This window comes from Protobothrops mucrosquamatus, unplaced genomic scaffold, assembly GCF_001527695.2.
Source record: "Protobothrops mucrosquamatus isolate PMUCROS unplaced genomic scaffold, P.Mucros_1.0 scaffold_126, whole genome shotgun sequence".
NCBI lineage: Eukaryota > Metazoa > Chordata > Lepidosauria > Squamata > Viperidae > Protobothrops > Protobothrops mucrosquamatus.
The window spans coordinates 226,609-245,809 of record NW_015386202.1 but is presented as its reverse complement, the minus strand read 5'-3'; the positions used below and the strand labels follow the sequence as shown (position 1 = coordinate 245,809).

At 40.3% G+C, this 19,201-nt stretch overlaps 2 protein-coding genes across 2 annotated transcripts; one reads left to right on the top strand and one right to left on the bottom strand.

Annotated features, from left to right (window-relative positions):
* Window positions 1–436: 436 nt before the first annotated feature.
* LOC107288597 lies at window positions 437–11,980 on the bottom strand. Its single transcript, XM_015817233.1, has 12 exons — window positions 11,903–11,980; window positions 9,855–10,050; window positions 9,241–9,600; window positions 8,494–8,585; window positions 8,139–8,316; window positions 6,759–6,990; window positions 5,424–5,977; window positions 5,121–5,223; window positions 4,140–4,336; window positions 3,307–3,470; window positions 2,425–2,674; window positions 437–1,069 (listed from the first exon to the last, which is right to left on the bottom strand). The coding sequence occupies exons 1-12, from the start codon at window positions 11,914–11,916 to the stop codon at window positions 845–847; spliced, it is 2,565 nt and encodes an 854-aa protein (XP_015672719.1). The 5' UTR covers window positions 11,917–11,980; the 3' UTR covers window positions 437–844.
* Window positions 11,981–12,802: 822 nt separating this feature from the next.
* Window positions 12,803–18,939, top strand: NDUFB2 (NADH:ubiquinone oxidoreductase subunit B2). The gene is made up of 3 exons (XM_015817330.1): window positions 12,803–12,962; window positions 16,007–16,151; window positions 18,368–18,939. Exons 1-3 carry the CDS (start codon window positions 12,865–12,867, stop codon window positions 18,440–18,442), a joined length of 318 nt encoding a protein of 105 aa, XP_015672816.1. The 5' UTR covers window positions 12,803–12,864; the 3' UTR covers window positions 18,443–18,939.
* Window positions 18,940–19,201: the final 262 nt, after the last annotated feature.

Here is a 19,201-nt window from a genome sequence, read left to right as displayed (position 1 = left end):
GTAATCTCCAAAATGCAGGAGCATTAGACTAATGTCTTGACTGGTGATGAAATTAGTCCATTAGGTGCTTCTAATCCCAAACCATTAAGAACTTTGTAGGTTAACATCAAGCATATGGCCTGGCATACACTGTTAATTTTAGTACATTTTAAGGTTATCCTTCCCTTTTATCTGCTGTTTGGCTGAGAGAGGGTGAAATAAGCTTAACGCTGCTTAATGCACTTAGTGATTGGAAGTGAATATCTTTTAATCACCCAGTTTTATTCCAGCCAAGTTATTTTAAAATATCTTGATGATTAAAAGGATAATCTGAAGGGGAGAAAGAACTTTAATGTAATGTGAGAATGGAAAAGGAAATACATTTTTAAAAACTCTACCTGCACATGCTCATATGATCCTTTTTCCCCGAAGAATTTTAAAAAGGAGAAAATAGTTAAACTGTATTGACAGCAAATTTTGATCTAGTTAAATAAATCTGAAGGTTTTTTTTTTAATATATTGGGATACATTTGTGGACATGACCACATTTCAAGAGGTTGGCGCAATCCCACTTCTAAGTTTAGTATACATTTCAAAGGTGCTTCTGGGAGTATTGGAAAGACCAGGAAGTTTTGCAGTTTCTCAAGAAATAAGCTGAAGCATAATTGAAATGAAATATGAAAATCAGAAAAAGTGGCTTGAACATAACTAAGATGAAAATGAAAACAAGGATGATAAGCAGTGATCATTTGCTACACCATCTCCAGTTCTCAGGTAAGCACTCAGCTTCCGACTCAGAAGAACCATTTCACAAGGTATTATCTGTGAACACTCTTAGTGCCTTGGCTGCAGAAATTGCTTTATTCTATGGTAGCATAGAAGCACGGAGCAGTAAGAGGTCCTGTTCCCTGAGATACTGTAGGAGTCCTTTCTGCATCTGCCTCTCCTTTTCTTTATTCTGTAAAATCTGCTCTCGCTTTTGGAACCCCTGGCAATTGGCAGCTTCCTTCTTCTTATTTTCTGCCTCCTGTTCCTTCAGGGCAATTTCTGCATTCTTTTGCATGACTTCTTTTCTATTCCTGAGAAGTGCCTATAGAAAAAGAAGATAAAATTACTTGATTATTCTGCATGTTTACAGCTCTTCTACCAATTCTTCTTTGCGAAGACATTTTATTGCATCAAACTTGTTAACAAAATAGTAATGCGATTCTATGAGAGCCCGTTTGGTGTGGTTACGGTCTAGAAACCCGGAGACTGTGAATTCTGGTCCTATGTTAGGCATGAAAGCTGACTGGTTGACTTCGGCCAGTCACTCTCTCAGTCCAACTAATCTCACATAATCCCTGCTGTTGTTGTGGAAAAGAGGAAGGAGTATTGATATGCTTGCCACATTGATTTGCATATGAAAAAAAGGCAGGATAAAAATCTAAAAAAAATCACTGAAAGAAAAATAAATGAAAGAAAATGTAGCATGAAAGTTTTAACTCGTGAAGAAGACAACTTCCCCCAAATTGGCCAAGTTGCTTCAAAGTTCCAACTAATTCAAATGCTGCTAGAATATATAGAGTAGCAAATTTCAGTAATAAGGTATGCTTTGGAGTAGTAATTAAGCAGGATTTTGATTACACTTACCTCGCTGTTCCTCCTTTCCTTCCTCCTTTTCCTTTCCCTACCCAGAAGGGGTTTATCCCCAGCAGGTGCTATGAGATTGGCTTGGAAACTGTCACTGAAAATGAAGATTACTTGACTGCAGTAGCAGCCCAGCAGCAGCCTGTAGCATTGAAGCAGCCACAACTTTCTCAAATTTCAATCCCTTGGGAGTCATGGGTCCTGGATTTTGGATGTATTCTTTAAATTAATCCATTGGTTAATTTAGGGTAGCTTGGTTCAAAAATTGTTGCTCTACGTTGCACTATTTTGTCCAGTTAAAGTTCACAAGAATTAAGAGTTTAATTTATATACATATTTGTAGTTGTATATACGGTATGTGCATGTGTGGGTATACACACACACACACACACACACATGAAATTTGCTTAATTCTGAATAATTAACCCTCAACATTTCCAAGCATAGGGTTCTGAGCAGAAATTCTGATTAAAAATGAAGAAAACACTTGCTTCTTTAAATAAATTTAATAAATTTAATAAAATCTAAAAAAATCTAAAATCTAAAATCTATTTAATTTCTTTCCTACATTTGAAATCCATCCCACTTTCAACTTTTGAGCCCTCAAATGCAGTCAGAATAATCCATGCAAATGACTCTGATCTGCCATATGTTTACCTCATAACATTTATCTCAGCAGAAAGTTACATTTTCTTGGGCGGAGGTGGCAACTCTTCCTGATAATGCCTCATCTCCCCTATTCCCCCCCCCCCCCGGTACGAAGAATTTTTTCAGAAATTTGGAAAAGAGGAAAGTAGAACAGACTCATGCTCTCACCAGCCTCTTTTTTTCCTGGTCATCAATCATTTGATTATATTTTGCCAGCTGCTTCTCCCTCTGCTTGTGCTGTGCCTTTAAGAATTCCTTCCTTTGGTTCTCTTTCTTTCCTTCTTCTTCCCACAAATGGGACTCCTGCCTTCTCCTCTCTGCTGTTGCCTCTCGCAGCTGCTCCAGATGCTGCTCAGCCCTGTCACTCTGCTCCTGCAGCTTTTGTGAGCCTTGCAGTGTCCACTGGAGAAACTGCTGCCTGTTTAAAGAATGAGCTCAGTTTTTAACCTGTTTGGTTTTTTTTTAAATAGACCCTATTTCTTTATAAGCACATCCCAGCATGCTAAATAAAACAATGAGCATCAAAACTTTATTTCTGAATTCACATTTTAAGTTTGCAAGCCTTTGTAGAGTTAGGCTTATATGAGATCATTTCAGAAAACATAATTAGGCATGTTTAATTTTTCACATGGTCAGGGTTCATACAATCCCAGGGAAAGCATACATAGGAAAATACTAAATAGGAACAGATGAAATCTTAACATCACCAGAATCATAATAACTTTGTTCATGGACGGCAATTGAAAAAAGGAATTGTTACTATTTCTTTTAACAATTATGATCCATTTTCATATATTTTATCGACATGTGAATGATGTGTGATAAATACTATTTCGATTTTTACAATGAGGACTACGAGATCTCAAGTTTTTGACACAGGTGGAACTTAATCTCTTATTTTGTGGCTGAAGCAAGAACATTCTATTTGTAAAGAATATTATCTCCCATAAGTAATAAGAACTGAAAGCAAAAGTCACAGAAGAACTCTGTAGCTTCAGTTTATTCTCTTCTAACCAATCTGGGGGGGGGGGGGGTACAGCACTCCATTACCTCTTATTTTCAAGCCGCATCTCTCTTTTGTGATGGCTTTCCTGTTGTTGTTGCTCTTTCTTAAGCTGTCTCTGCTCCCACTTTTGCCATTTGAAGTTTATCTTAGCTGAGTTGGCATCCACATCTCTGGGACCATCCCAAGGGGCTTCCTTCTCTATTAATCTCTGGAAAAAAAGATCCCTTTATATCAGGGTAAGTTTTTTCCAAGTCTGTCTGTTAGTTTTCACCTCAAAGCAAAGCTGAGTTTTCCCTCAGACGGTTTAGGCCAGTGGTGATGAACCTATGGCATGTGTGCCAGAGGCGGCACTCAGAGCCCTCTCTGTGGGCACGCGCGCCATGCCCCAGAGATGGCAACCGTCCCTCTTCAATCAGCCACCCGCTAACTCACCGAGGTCTCACGTGGCCGGGTGCATCCCAGCACGGCTGGTTTCCCTCCCCCCCGCCCTGCCTTGTCTTGTCTCGCCTCACCCCACAGGACGAGCCTCCTGCCCACTGCCCCACCTGCCAGAGACCCCCTGGATCTCCCCCAACCCTTCCCGGCCCCTACAGGCATCCCTCCCCACAAGCAACATCAAGCTGACCACGCCCACCTTGGCCACACCCACCCAGTCTGCCATGACCACCGCAGCCACGCCCACCCAGTGGGCCACGCCCACCTGGCACCCGGTGATAAATAAGTGGGTTTTGGGTTGCAGTTTGGGCACTCAGTCTCTAAAAGGTTTGCCATCACTGGTTTAGGCCTAGTACTTCATAAATGAACTACGCACAACTGTGGTCTTCAAAAGCTGCCTTTTCCTGTAATATTATATAGATGAGAGGAGGAATATTCTCACCTGTCCAGATGATGGTGCACTGTAGCTCCTTCTCATGTGCAAAACAGATTCAATAGCTAAACGATCTTTCTTCAGTGACCTGTCCACCCAGTCAAGCTTATCCTGGAGTTTGGAATTGTTAGCAAAGTAAGTTTTCTGAGAAGTATTTCTTTGGGAAAGCTGGGTTAAAGATCCACTCAGGTTGGGCTGTAAAAAACCTGTTATATGAGATAATTACATTCATTGCAGAGGTAAATAATAATAATGGTATAGATATGATGAAGACATTGATTTGAAAAGGGGAAACATCATGTAGCTATAGATGGCTACTTGGCCTAAGTTACATTCCTTTTATGTGGTTGATGTCTCTGAAGAAATGAAAAATCTGGCTCCTCAGATATTACTCTGGTGCAACCACCAGTATTCCTCCTCTTTGGTTTTGCTATCTCAGGATTTAGTTGATAATTGAAGGACATGTGTCCCTCACCCTTGCTTACAGTGATCTCTTTAATGTAGTTCCCCCTTTTTTTAAAAAAATGAGGATTCTTCTATCGATTGTTCTTCTATGTTCTATGTTTTTAATGCAATTTCCTTCGCTTGTTGTCTCTAAAAACATTGAGGTTAAGGACAATAACCTTTTTCTCAAGGATAATCGCACTTAGAATTCATCAGAAAAGAAAATGAGTACAAAGAATCACATCTGTATCATAACGACACAATATGCGATGTAGCCATGGCAATATTGTACATGTACAAATCCAAAGAAAGAGGGATCCCTGGAGCCTCATTCATACCAGATACACAAAAATACTGTTCTCCTGAGAGAGGGCAATAGAGGCCCTTCTGCTGATCAGTGACATCACCAGATCTCCTGACCTCCTCTTTATTATGAGCAGAAAGATGTGCCCAAAAGATTAAGGTAAAATATGCTGATACATTAGTTTCAATGTCTATCAGCAAGTCACCAAAACACCCCACATCTCTTTTAATATAGTTACACACATTTCTGTTTTTGTTGAGTTGTCCATTTGCCTGTATTGGTCGCTATATCAACCACGGTGCCAGTATTGTTTATGGTATCTTCCGAATCCATCGCTTTCTGGTCCTACCAAAAATCAAGAAAAAAGTCCCACTGAATACAGTAAAGATGATAAGGATGGAAATACTTAACTGTCCCATGATGTTCAGCTTAGGAATTTTTTTTAACAACATTTGGCAATAGCTTATGATTGCTTTGGGGAATAGGGCATGGGGAGATTTCTTGCCAGAGATGTGAGCTATAAGCTAATCAACATAATCTTGTACCTTACTGGGTTCTACAACTTGGATTTCCTTCTCTTCCCAAGATTTTGCATCTGCTAAATCTGTTTCCTTCTTTAGTTTGCTGCTATCTTCTTTTGCATCCTTATCATTTTCCAAAGTGGGAGGTTTGCCTTTTGAAAATTGGTCTTCTAATTTCTTGCTCAACTCCTCTTTTGATGGGCTGACTCTTGGTATCAAAGTATCGTCTGCCCATGTTGAACTTATACTATGATTCTGTAGTGGACAGCAGAAAGACCAAGGAGAAAAATGAGTATTGCTACCACAGACACCAATACAATGGATCTTTGGAGTCTGAGGCCAAGGCATCCAAGGCAAATAGTTTTGCCTGCAAGGTTCAGAAGCTCGGTATCCAGGTGGCACAACAGAAGGATAATCTGGATTCTGCTCCACCAACAGCTGCCTGGCTGTCAATGGCATCTGAAGCTCAAGAACAATGCGCTCATACAACAAAAGAGGGATCCTCACAGCAACATCTGCTGATATTGTCTTGGTCTGGCCATTCCAGAAGTTAATCAGCACTTTGCTATTTTGAAAAGCTGTAAAGGGAAACACAAAGGGAGCCATATTTCAGAAGGAAACAACATCTGTCTCATTGCTATGCTAGGGGTGGCTCCAGCCACCGCTATCAGTAGATAATTGCTCCTCTGTGGATTCTTGTTTCAGTTGGCAGGCTTCCCTATGGAAGTCTTTTAAAGGAGGATAGGCAACCAGGGATAGGCAACCGTCTTGTACTGTAACATTTTTTTTTCTACCCAAAATTGTGTCACCAGAATAAATGGGCAATTTGGAGGGAAGGGGGGGGTGTCCTTCAGAACTGATTAAGTTTTCACAAGTTTTACGTCAACCGTTTTAGTCATTAACTTGCTAATTCTTTCTCCCCAACAAGAAACAGGCTGAGTAGTTTTGCCCTGGTGGGGGAGACTATCTGCCACTATTTTAGAGCATAATTGTTGTTAACACTGGTATTTTCTATTTAAGGATATTTTTTATAATTAAATGTTTAATTACATGTAGTAATAATAATAAGAAGAAAAGTCAGTTGACTATTCTAAAATCCATGTAATATTTGCAAAGAAACACCGCCATCCTTTTGTGAATGCCCTTATAAACCTAATGCATTTTGGATGGCTGCGTGGAAGATTAAAAGGAGGGAAAGTAGCAGTTGCAGCCCCATTTCCCCTCCTCCCTCTACTTTATTTTTCCAAGCACACCCCTCCCCTTTTGAAAGGAGGCAAGTGTGGTATCCCTTTGTCTTCTGAGCAAGGATTGTAAAAATGCAATAGATGTTTAATGGAAAGAGGGCAAATTAAGCCATACCTGAATAATCTGGCCTGGTTTCTGCTACTTGGAGAACGATGCCTGGGCCATATCGTCTGCCGTTCTTCTCCCATGGAGCAAGGGTCCCATCTCCTGCAGATAATGGCTGCCACCTGGCATCATCGTAATGGATAATGTCATACAGAGGCATTTCTTGCCTTCGAAATGGAGTCTTACCTGTCCGTGATCGCTGGCATCTTTCAAACTCAACTAGAACATGTTCATTGGAATCCTGTGAAATGAAGCCAGAAATCCTGCCCTGTAAACCTGTATAAAAGTAAAGGTTTCCCCTGTCCAGTTATGTCCAACTCTAGGGGGCAATGCTCATCGCCTTTCTTAGCATTGCCACTTCCATGGTCATGTGGCCAGCATGACTATACGCTGAGGCACACAGAACATGGTTACCTTCCCACTGAAGTGGCACCTATTTATCCACTTACATTTGCATGCTTTCGAACTGCTAGGGAGGCAGAAGCTGAGGCAAGTAACGGGAGCTCACCCTGTCATGCAGCACTCGGGTCTTGAACCCGGGCTGTCGGCTTTCCAGCATCTTTAACCGCTGAGTCATCGTGCCCCCTAAATCTGTATAGAGTCATCTTATATTCACCATCTTCATTTTGAAGCACACGTCTCCAATATATAGACATGTCTATATTTCCATTTCAAAGACACTAAGTTTGTCTTGTTCTTTACAGTACATTATTCTTAAAGTGGTTTGCACAGCACAACAGAACCATCAAACGGAATAAACGTAAACAGAGTACCGTAGATGATATTTCACCAGAGCCTCGGCAAATAACTTTATCCTGCAGTCTTTTCAGACAGATTATTTCTCATGAATGGCCCATGGCAGCTCAAGGAAGAGACAATGTGCAACTTTCCTGCTGCACCTTCTTCCATAGTAGCAGAAGCTTTGTTTAGCCTGGCCTTTAATACAAATACAGTCCCCCAAAGCTTTTATAATATGTATTTGTATGGTCCTATCCCAGAAACTCCAGACTGTACACACAGCACTCCCATTTCCAATTTGATTTCCATAGTGACAGCCCTATGAGGAAAGTTGTGCCGTAAGATAATGGCTAATTCATAACCTTTAAAATCACACCACCCTGGTTCAAAGAGACACCTATAAAATGGTACTTTTGTATAAGACACAAGCCAAATGGACCATCAAGTCTGGCTGACATGGGAAAATTTCCCAGTCTTTTTAAAAATCAGGTGTGATGAAACCCACTTACGATCTACCTGTTTCAGCCCAACAGCACATACAAAACCAATGGTGGAAGAAGTCAATAGAGCAACATCTATAGATCCTCAACCCATTATACAGTATATTGAGATGATTAGTGAAAAATTACTAATTCAGGCAAAAAAGCTTACCTTCACCTTTTGGACAATATGACTAAGATAGTAATAGCCATCTGTCTGTTTTCTGGCAAGGACTCGAATCCCTCTCAGCAAATGATGGCTGTTTGTGGAACAATCTCCTAAATTCTCTTGCATGGAACTTCTTAAACACGTGTTACAAGTATCTGGACTCCATGTGCCCAAAGGAAACCTGTAAGAGAGGAAACCAACAGGCATTAGGAAGTGCAAGATTGCTCACCAGAGAATTGGGATTACTGATATAAATGGATTAATAATAAGTATCAGCCTTATTGGCACTTACATCTTTATTCCAACATTGGTAAAATGATTAATAATAACATTAAAATTCATTGGTGCCTAAACTTACAGTTTTGTGCAATGATCTGTCAGTGGAGGGAAGCTGAGATGATTGCCGATGCTACCAGGATGATGAAAACCTAAATTACAGCCAGTCTTATCCTAAAAGGATGGAAGAAATTAGAGAGCAATAATTTGACATTCTTCGGGGAATTTAGACTGGTAAAACTACACAGTATTTGGGTCCTTTCCAACAATTTGATTTCATGTGTTGATTTACAGATTGTTCATTTCTTCATGACTAAGAATATCAAAGTGTCATACTATGAATGGCGAGACAATTCTTCTTTTCAGTATGTCTGAATGCTCTCCGTTAACTCCCTGATGCTTATGAAGAATTTTCTATCATGATTCATAGGTGCCTACTAAAGACTTACTTCTTCAACCAGAGCTTCCTACAGTATTACCATTTTTGTCCTCTTTTCCTTCTACCTTTTAATATACACAGTTTGTATTAAATATGAATTTTATAGCTTTTACAATGTTTCATTAATTTTGATTTTAATTTCTACTTTAATAAAGGTTATTTTTGTTCTTTAAAACTGCTGTGAGATGGATGCCTCATAAAGGCATTAAAATAAATCAGTGAAGGAAAAAAATGAGCCTTTGTAAAAGTAACTCAACAGACTGAATGTTCATGTGATCAAATGAATATAGTTTAACAAAATCAGACTACTTTTCTTTGGCTAACCAAAGAGTCACAGTAGTTATCCCTCAAATCAAGTGGTCAGATTCAAAATGACATTTGTCATTTTACCTCACAGGAAGCTCCATCAATAGCTTGGAAAGAACCACCAGACATCTTGGCTACGTTCACCAATAGCTTTTGACAGCTAATTTTATTGTCCTCTCCATTTTCTACCAATTGCACAATATGCACTGGACACAATTGCTTTGTCTCTTTCAGGCGCCTACAGATTTCTTCCACAGAGCCTTCGGGCAAACCGCTGGTGAACAGATATATTGCTTGGCAGCTGGGATCCTCTATTGCTTCTTCAATGGCATTCCAAGCACTGGCTTTCGCCATGCTATTCATTTGCAGAGTTCTGATCCAAGAAGCTGCATCCATGATGTTGGTGAGGGAACATTCTACCAATTCATTCTGCCATTTTAACACCTGGAGAAGAAATGGGTTGTCTCTTCAATGGATCAAAACAGAAATGCTATTATAACATTGCATCTTTCAAACATTACTCCGTTGAATAAATGTTGCTATATTTTGAAAATCTTTTTTAAACGGAGGCCCCCTTCTCCCTGCACTAACAAATAGCATTGCTTTAATTTGGAGTGCTAATCAACACAAACTTCATTATGTGGAAGCACTCTAGAGTGAAATAGTTCTTTTGTTCCCTTTCATAACTTTTTCATTACCTTGCTGGAACACCAGATGATATTGAACATGGAATCCATTAGTCTGCTACCCAGTGAATATAGAGTTTTTATCAGAAGTTCTTTCATGATATGTGGATTGGAAGGATTACATTCTGAAGTGTACACGACAAAAATCACATTGTGTTCATGAATGCCAGCCAATAATGGTACAATAGTGTGACAGAGATGAGGCATCCTAGATCACAAACATTAATCACAGAAAATAACAATTAATGACACATTTGTAAACGCATAAACATTTCATCAATGTTTTAAGTAGTTGCACAATGTTTTTGCTTCCAACAGTGGGATGAATCCAGGCTTAGTCAAGGGCTGTTGAAATTTGTGGAATTTAACTTAAATGTAACTTATTTTGTACACATTTCTCTCTGCTTAATTTAAGATTAAATCCAAATCACTGCTTTCTGATTTTCCTAAATTTCCTATTTGTATTAGTATAAACTCTCCCGATTTCCCCAAATAATTTCTCTACAAATGTAAAAAGCATTCACATGCTTTTTTTTCTTCTTCCAAAAAAGAAAGAATTCCTATAAAGCATTTCGAATACCAAAAAAGTTAGGTAACTTGTAATACCAATAGTGATAAACAATTGTCTCTTTTGGATTAATTTATATAAATTATAAAACATAGAATGATAAAATAAACTTTTGAAATCCGTTGCCACAAGACACTAAGATTTTATATACTGTTTTATTTTCAAGTTAGGGAGCCAGAACAGAAGGCTATTGGTTTAAATCTGGTGCATTCATGCAGCACAGATATAAAACTTCTTGCCATTGGTAAATGCTGAAACATGGATGGTCAGCCTTGAATCTGCTGGCCCTCAAGAGGGAGATCAGAACTGTGCACCTCTACACATTCTCTGAAACTATTGTAATTAATTTCCTTGTGTTTGGAAATTCTTGTCCTGAGCAGCTGAAGCTCATAGGCTGTTTCTGAATCTGTCACTTGATTCTTTGTTAGGACTGCTCCATTCATCAATCAACAACCATCAATCAAATAAGTGGAACCTTAGAGTCAGGGGCATGACTGCTCTGAGTCAATAGCAGGGGGATATCGTTCATTATCATGTCTTGTTTAAAAGCTTCTAAAGGCACCTGTCTGGATGTTTTTAGAATCACTGTAGAGTAGTCATTGATGGTCATGGGTGCTACCGATGCCATAATCCATAACCATCTCTTCCACAAGGAAATCAGGGCCTATAAGTAGATTACCCAAAGTAACTTCCATTTAAAGATAAAAACACTTAGACATCGATTTTGAAAAGCCACCCAAAATAATTTCAAAATATACAAACATGCCAACTAACTAGCTAGCTAAGACAGTAACCGTATAACAGAATTGGAAGGGACCCTGGAGGTCTTCTGCTCCAACTCTCTGCTCAAACAAGATCCTTATACCACCATCCTTATACCACCATTCCAGACAAATGGTTGCCTAATATCTTCTTGAAAACCTCCAGCGATGGGAGCACCCACAACTTCTGGAGGCAAGCCATTCCATTGTTTAATTATTCTCACTGTCAGGAAATTTCTCCTTAGTTCTAGGTTGGAACTCTCCTAAATAAGTTTCCATCTTCTTGTCTTGCCCTTAGGTGTTTTGGAGACTAGGGCAACCCCCTCCTGTCTGTGACAGCTCCTCAAATATTGGAAGACTGCTCTCAAGTAACTCCTAGTCCTTCTCTTGGTTAGAGTACTAGACCAGGGGTTCTCAACCTTGGCAACTTTAAGACTTGTGGACTTCAACTCCCAGAATTCCTCAGCCAGCAAAGCTGGCTGAGGAATTCTGGGAGTTGAAGTCCACAAGTCTTAAAGTTGCCAAGGTTGAGAACCCCTGTACTAGACAATACCCAGTTCCTGCATGTTTCATCCTCCAGGCTAACCATATAAACACAAAAACACACAAAAAAAGCAAATGATAATACTACTGGGAAGTTTCTACTGGGAAGTTTCCCTATCCATAACAATGATATATCTGTCTTTTTAATTTCTAAGAAACAGAGCAGTATCTCGTTCTGCTGTACTTACTGTTCACCCATCATATTTGCACAGGCCTCCCACCTTCTTCTTGTAGGCTGCTGCTCCCGGTCACCCCTTTCCTCTGCCTGTCTCCTGACTCACCGGAATCCAAACCACCACCTCGCTGCCTAGCAACCACCAGGCACCACAGACTGAACCAGGGGTAGGCAACCTCGGCTCTTTTATGACTCGTGGACTTCAACTCCCAGAATTCCTGAGCCAGCCACGAGTCCTAAAAGAGACGAGGTTGCTTACCCCTGGACTAAACCATTTCTAGCCATCTCTATTAGGGAGGACAACCCTCTGCTGCATGTTTGCAACATGTCCCGCCCGCAGCAGTCAGCCTCGACGGATCTCAGAAGAGCAAAGCACAATAGGACTGAGTTAGCGGTGGGATGGGAGGAAGTACCAGGGCTAAATTGAAATTGTATTTTTTTAAAAAGTGATAGGAGGTGGCTTTTTAAAAATTATTTGCAATAAAACTACTTGGACTTTGATGTAGATTTCATGGGAGTTCTGTGTCCATGCAGTTCCAGGAATCTAGCCCAGCTTGGGAGAATTTTGCTTTATTTTTTTATCAGTTAATGTTCCGGTTCCACTCCGCGGATAACTTGGGAGCGATAACCAAACACGACCCTCTTTTTTTTTCCTGGACCAGACTCTAAAACAGGAGTAGTCAACCTTGGCTCTTTTATGACTCGTGGACTTCAACTCCCAGAATTCCTGAGCCAGCACAGCTGGCTCAGGAATTCTGGGAGTTGAAGTCCACGAGTCATAAAAGAGCCAAGGTTGACTACCCCTGCTCTAAAAGAACCCGTGTCCAGTTCCGTCAGAGGAACTATTCCGGGGCTCCCATTGGAGCGCGCTAAAGACAGGCAAACCTTCCAGCCAATCAGAGCGCGGGTTACCGGGAGCTTCCGCCAACCCGGCAACCGTAAATAACCTTGGTGGAGGTCTCAGCGGCCTCCGGGATGGCCGGGCCTCTGTGCCGAACGGCGGGACGGCTGAGCTTGCTGAGTCGACTCGTGCGCGCCGGAGGCAAGCTGGGCCCACGCCCGGGAGTGCGGCGGTGAGTGAGGCAGCTTGGCGAGCCCGGGGGTTGGGGCAGGTGGGAGAAGGGAAAAGGCTGGGCCCGGGCGTGTCCGGGTGAGTTGGTTGGGGTGGAACGTGGAGCTGCCTGAGCTCATCTTTCTGCTGTAGGGAAAAATCGGGGCTCTGGTAGCCCCTTTCCCAGCGAGCACACTTCATCAAAAGGCATAATAAGCTTTCCCGAGGCGCAAAGGCAGATTCACAATTAACTACGGCAGGGGTCTTCAAACTTGGCCCTTTGATGACTTGTGGACTTCAACTCCCAGAATTCCTCAGCCAGGCACGCTGGCCGAGGAATTCTGGGAGTTGAAGTCCACAAGTCACCAAAGGGCCAAGTTTGAAGACCCCTGCTCTAGAAAGAGTACAGAGAAGAGCAACGAAGATGATTAGGGGACTGTGGGTTATCACCTATAAGGACCGGTTGCTGGAATTGGGTATGTCTAGTTTAATGAAGAGAAGGACGAGGGGGGACATGATAGCAGTGTTCCAATATCTCAGGGGCTGCCCCAAAGAAGAGGGAGTCAAGCTATTCTCTAAAGCAGTGGTTCTCAACCTTTTTAATGCCGTGACCCCCAACCGGTCGTAAGTCGAGGACTAAACCGGTCGTAAGTCGAGGACTAAACCGATCATAAGTCGAGGACTAAACCGGTCGTAAGTCAAGGACTACTCAACCGGTTGTAAGTCGAGGACTTTCCCTGCCCGGGAGTGCCGCGCATGTGTGGTTCCGCCCCCTGCGCCAGCCGAGGCGTAGCTGGCAAGCAGCAGAGACGGAGCAGGCCGACCACCAGCTGGCCCAGCCCAAGGGAGGTAAGGCACCCGCCGGAAAAGGGGAAAAAATGGCGGACAAAAAAAATGGCGCACAGCCTTGCTTGGCGACCCCCGTGAAATGATCGATCGACCCCAAATGGGGTCCCGACCCACAGGTTGAGAACCGCTGCTCTAAAGCACCTGAAGGCAGGACAAGAAGCAATGGATGGAAACTAACCAAGGAAAGAAGCAACTTAGAACTAAGGAGAAACTTCCTGACAGTTAGAACAATTAACCAGTGGAACAACCTGCCTCCAGAAGCTGTGAATGTTCCAACACTGGAAGTTTTAAAGAAGAGACTGGACAGCCATTTGTCTGAAATGGCATAGGGTTTCCTGCCTAAGCAGGGGTTGGACTAGAACAGAGATCCCCAACCTTTTGGACACCAGGGACCGGTGCCATGGAGAAAGGTTTTTCTGTGGACCAGACAGGGTGTGGTTTTGAATACTCCCTGCATCCCGAGGATGGAGCTTTGCTTGTTTGTGCAGCCCAGTTGCTGGCATGCTGTGGACCGGTGCTGGTCCACAGACCGGGGGTTGGGGACCCCTGGACTAGAAGACCTCCAAGGTCCCTTCCAACTCTGTTATTCTACTCTGTTCTAAAATTTTGTAAAGCATAAAGGCTTTCATTAAGGAATATTAAAAGGCATCTTTAAAACTTTCTATTAAGAAACTCACTGGGAAAGGTGCTACTAGACTCCTGGTTATTATTTTTTTGTCACCATAGACTAACATGGCTTCCCCCCTACAATTTTGAGAAAAGCCCTCGAGGTTTTCTCAGAGCAAAATTTCAGCAAGCTTGCTTTCATCCCCATTCTATACACCCCCAATATTTCAAATATCTTGTTTCCCACTTTCAGTAAATTTTGCTACTATTTTTTTTTAATTTCCTAAGACTGTTAGATGCCGCCCTGAGTCCCTTGTAGTTGGGCAGCTAATAAATTCAGATAAATTTATTAAGCTTCTATGCTGTTCATCTCACTGAAGTGACTCTAAATAAATACATATTGAGCCCAGCCCTGTTGAAAAAGGGAGGTGACAGTTAATAAATTCAAATAAATAAATTCAAACACATACATACTAGGCCTAGAGTTATACACAATGATACTAGAGATCAGTGTGCTGCTTTATGCGTTCTTTTGTTTCTTGCAAGCATTTGAAGGGATTAATTTTTAACACTTCCGATGGGAAAGGAAAAAGCCACAGGATAGATTCCAAACATATATTGTAGACGGCAAACATGCAAACTTGGAAAGAAGGGAAAATTTACTCTCCTATGAAAAAGCTTTGTGCATGTTTTGTGCATGTTTAAGGCACTAAGCTAGAAACCGGGAGAACAGAAGTCTTAGACCTGTCTTAGACACGAGGACAGCTGGTTGACCTTAGCCAGTCACTCTCTCAGCTCTAGGGAGCCTGCAATGGCAAGCCACTTCTGCAAAACCTTGCCAAAATGTCTTCAGGAACTAGTCCAGGCAATTGGCAGGAATCAAAATTGGACTTGAAGGTGCACATACACAAATACATTCATTAAGAATATTAAAAGGCACAAACGTATTGGGTGTCAGATATGTGGTGATTGTTTCTCTGCCAAAGTTATGGAGGAAAATATATCTGCCTATCACACAGATAATAACAATCAAGCCTAGTTATATGCATCCAAGATAGCCACAAAGTAAAAGAAGGACCTTGGTTTGCACAAGGAAGTGAGACTTAGTAGGTTCTGAAACATTTACTGTCTCAGTGAAATGGGAATGGATATTCTTTATAGAAGTTTATTTTGGTGCCTTTTTCAGAAGTAAATACTTGTAAAATAGTTCTTTCTTCTTCTCTAAATTCTCTCCTTTTTCTCCTCTCTTCCATCATAGTAAACATACAAATCCATGTTTAAGTGGTAGCAAAGATTAATTAGCTAATGTATGATGTACTGAATGCTCTAAAAAGCATTTTAGAAATGTGGCATTGTGTTTTGGGTGTGTGCTTATAAATGGCAAAATACAGAATATGTTGTATTGAAATTGTTTAATTCCAGTCAAATCTGTCACAGAAAGCTACTTTATGCCACTCTGTTTTCTCATCTGTCCCATGAAGCAGTACAGTGGGGATTCCCATTTAGTAAAATCCTGCATTCAGTACCTTATTTTGCAATTTCCTTGTTATTCTGCTAAACATACACAACTGAGATTAAAGGACTGCTCGCTGCTTTGTATTTGTCTTGCAGGGCAAGTGAAGATATACATGCTAATAGTCACTACCGCCAATTTGTACAACCACCACAGTTCTCAGTGATAATAGGTGAAGCAGCCAGTAGTCTCATGTGGTTCTGGATTTTGTGGCGCTTCTGGCATGACTCAGATGAAGTGCTGGTAAGAGCTGTTAAATTGGAAACTACTGCAAAGCAATAGCTTTCTTAACACAGAATATATTGTGATACTAGCTGTACCCGGCCATGCGTTGCTGTGGCTCAGTCTGGTTAAATGGAAAAGAAAGAAAAGAGAAAGCGCACGTTTGTAATATGTTTAATTTCACAATGCTTGTCAAAAAAGCATGTTTTTACCTGTTACAGGTGTGACATCTATATAATATAGGTATATAAAAACGCTCGTATTCGAATGCAACGTTGTGTCAAAATTTCAAAGCAATCGGTGAAGAACTTTCAGAGATTTAAGATTTTGAACAAACGAACATTTACATTTTTATTTATATATATATAGATAATGGCTGGGTGAAAGGCCATTCTGTTTCACTTGTGTCACATGTTTATTTTAACACACATGAACCACAGGAGCATGTTCTATCTCTCAAGATGCAAGAGCTTTGTAGAATCCTGCTGCCCAGACTAGGAGCTCACTTAGTGGAACACGTTGTCTACTTAATCTTATCTGGAGCATCAAGCTAATAACCATCACCCCTATGCACCTCCAACCTTATCTCATATATTCCTCATTAACAGTCTTTCTTAGGAGGACTTTTAGGGCATTAAAGACAGTTTTNGAATAGAATAGAGTTAGAAGGGACCTTGGAGGTCTTCTAGTCCAGCCCCCTGCTCGAGCAGGAGAACCTATACCGTTTCAGACAAGTGACTGTCTAGTGAGGTTTACCCCAACTTAAACCATCTAGATGTTCTATTCAAGTGTCGTCAGCTTCAACCAGAATTGTCAATATTGAAGACTTGTTATTTGTCTGTCAAAAATTCTGGAAGTCAAACAGAGAAAGGTTATTTTAACTGAAATGTTAGTAACGTGGTTGTTCAGTGAATCTGGCTTCCCCATTAATTTTCTTATAAGAAGGTCGCAAAAGATGATCACCTGACCCTGTACACTGCAACTGTCATAAGTATGAGTCAGTTGCCAAGCATCCAAATTTTGATCACATGAGCATGGGGATGCTGCAGTGGGTAAGTATGAAAAACGGTCATAAGTCACTTTTTTCAGTGCTGTTGTAACTTTGAACAGTCACTAAATGAACTGTTATAAATCAAGAACTACCTGTACGAGGTACAGTCATAACTACTACATGTTCAGTGCCATCTTAACTTTGAGTGGTCACTGAATGAGTGGTCATTAAATGTGGATCACTTATGTAGTACACATAAGAGTAGAAGAAACCGTGACCTGGAGTATATAGGAAAAAAATCCCAACCAGCTGAAGAGTGCTTTGTACTTGTTCTCTTAGAGATGGCAAACAAGTAATTTATTATATTGATTTGTGCACATAAGATTACTTTTTCCTGCATATTGTATTACCAACAGTATTAGATTTAGGAAAAGAGCAGTCTTGTCCTTGATTATACATGGTTATTTCTTGCTTCTTTGGGAATTTGTACAAGATACCAAAGCTTGGACAAAGCGTGTTTCCAACTCTTGCACAGCATGTCCCCTTACTATTATTCCCATGCCAGCTAGTATTTTGTTTTATTCTTCCTATCTGCTACAGTGATGGCTTCGAGCTTCTTCTGTGGTGTTTGTTAAATATGGCTTGGATTGTGTTTGCTAATCTTTATTGATGGGAGAATTCAGCAGATAGGATTCAGAGACTTGAACATTTAAATAATTGTTTGTAATCCTATATTCAGACACTTGCAGTATTGATTAATTGGAATCAGCCAAAAATCCCATTCCATAGAATGTATGTAATGTAGCCTGTTCAGACCAAGACTGACTAAACAAGATCACATCTTAATGAGAGAACTCTTAATTAAAGACAAATTAGAGAATTGATATACTTCTAATAATGCTGAATATGGCTTTTTAAGATTATTTGGTATCCTAAAATTGGAATGCAAAATTCTACTCAGATTTATTTTATTTTTTCTCAAAACACCAATTCTGTCATACTGAGTGATCTGCTTTTGACAGTTTCTAAAAAAAAGAATCAACGTTGGGAGGCTGAATTTGGAAGGGGAAGAAAGCTGTATATAAACTTTTATGTGTCCCTGAAGTATTATTGGATTACAGCTATGCTCCAAAGCTGGGATTATCTGGTTTTGTCTGCTTGCAGAAGTGCTTGACTCAAGGCTGTGAAACAATTTTCTGTTGGGAAAGTAACCTAAAATGTTCAACTTTCTATTTTTCCCTAACAGGGTCACTTTCCTTACCCAGATCCTTCTTTGTGGACAGATGAAGAGCTAGGAATTCCTCCAGATGATGAATATTAAACATGTGATTTCAAAGTGGCTCTTAAAATAGGTTACTTTGCTTAATCTACTGTTGCAAAATAAGGAATATCACATTAAAATTGAACTACACCAGAAATGTCTGCAGTGCTATTTCTTATTACCCACTTATAGGGGCATATTTCACCATCCTGTTTCACCTTGTATTTTGTTTCAGCCTATTTATTTTCCTAATAATACTAGGAATTATTCAGATGTGGAACATCAACATAACATTTTTTAAAAATTAAATAACAGTAAGCAGACTTAAAAAAACACTTGAAGCAGTATTTAGAATCTGGTCTCAAGGATGGAACTGTGTTATGGTAGACTGCGTGTCTTGTTCAAATGTAGTTTGATTAATTATTTAAATGTGCTTAAACAGCAGATTCAACTAAATTATTTGTATTCATTGCTTATAGACTTATGGAAGGATATACACAGAAAATATTTTGCTTTACATAAGAATATGAATTTTAACTAATAAATTATAAAGACAGATCACGTGTTTTATTTTACACTCTCTACGTTTTCCCAATATTTCACTGTGTTGCATTTAAAAACAAAGACATTCAGAGCTAATTCTAATAATAATAATAATAATAAAGTTAGAAGGAACCTTGGAGGTCATCAAGTCTCTGGTTATACATCCAATTCCTGCTTAAGAACTGTTTCATTGATATACAGTAGTGGCCAAAATTGTGGAAACCTTTTGGGAAAAGTGTATTTTTGAGGGGTTTTTTTGGAATAGTGCCATAAACT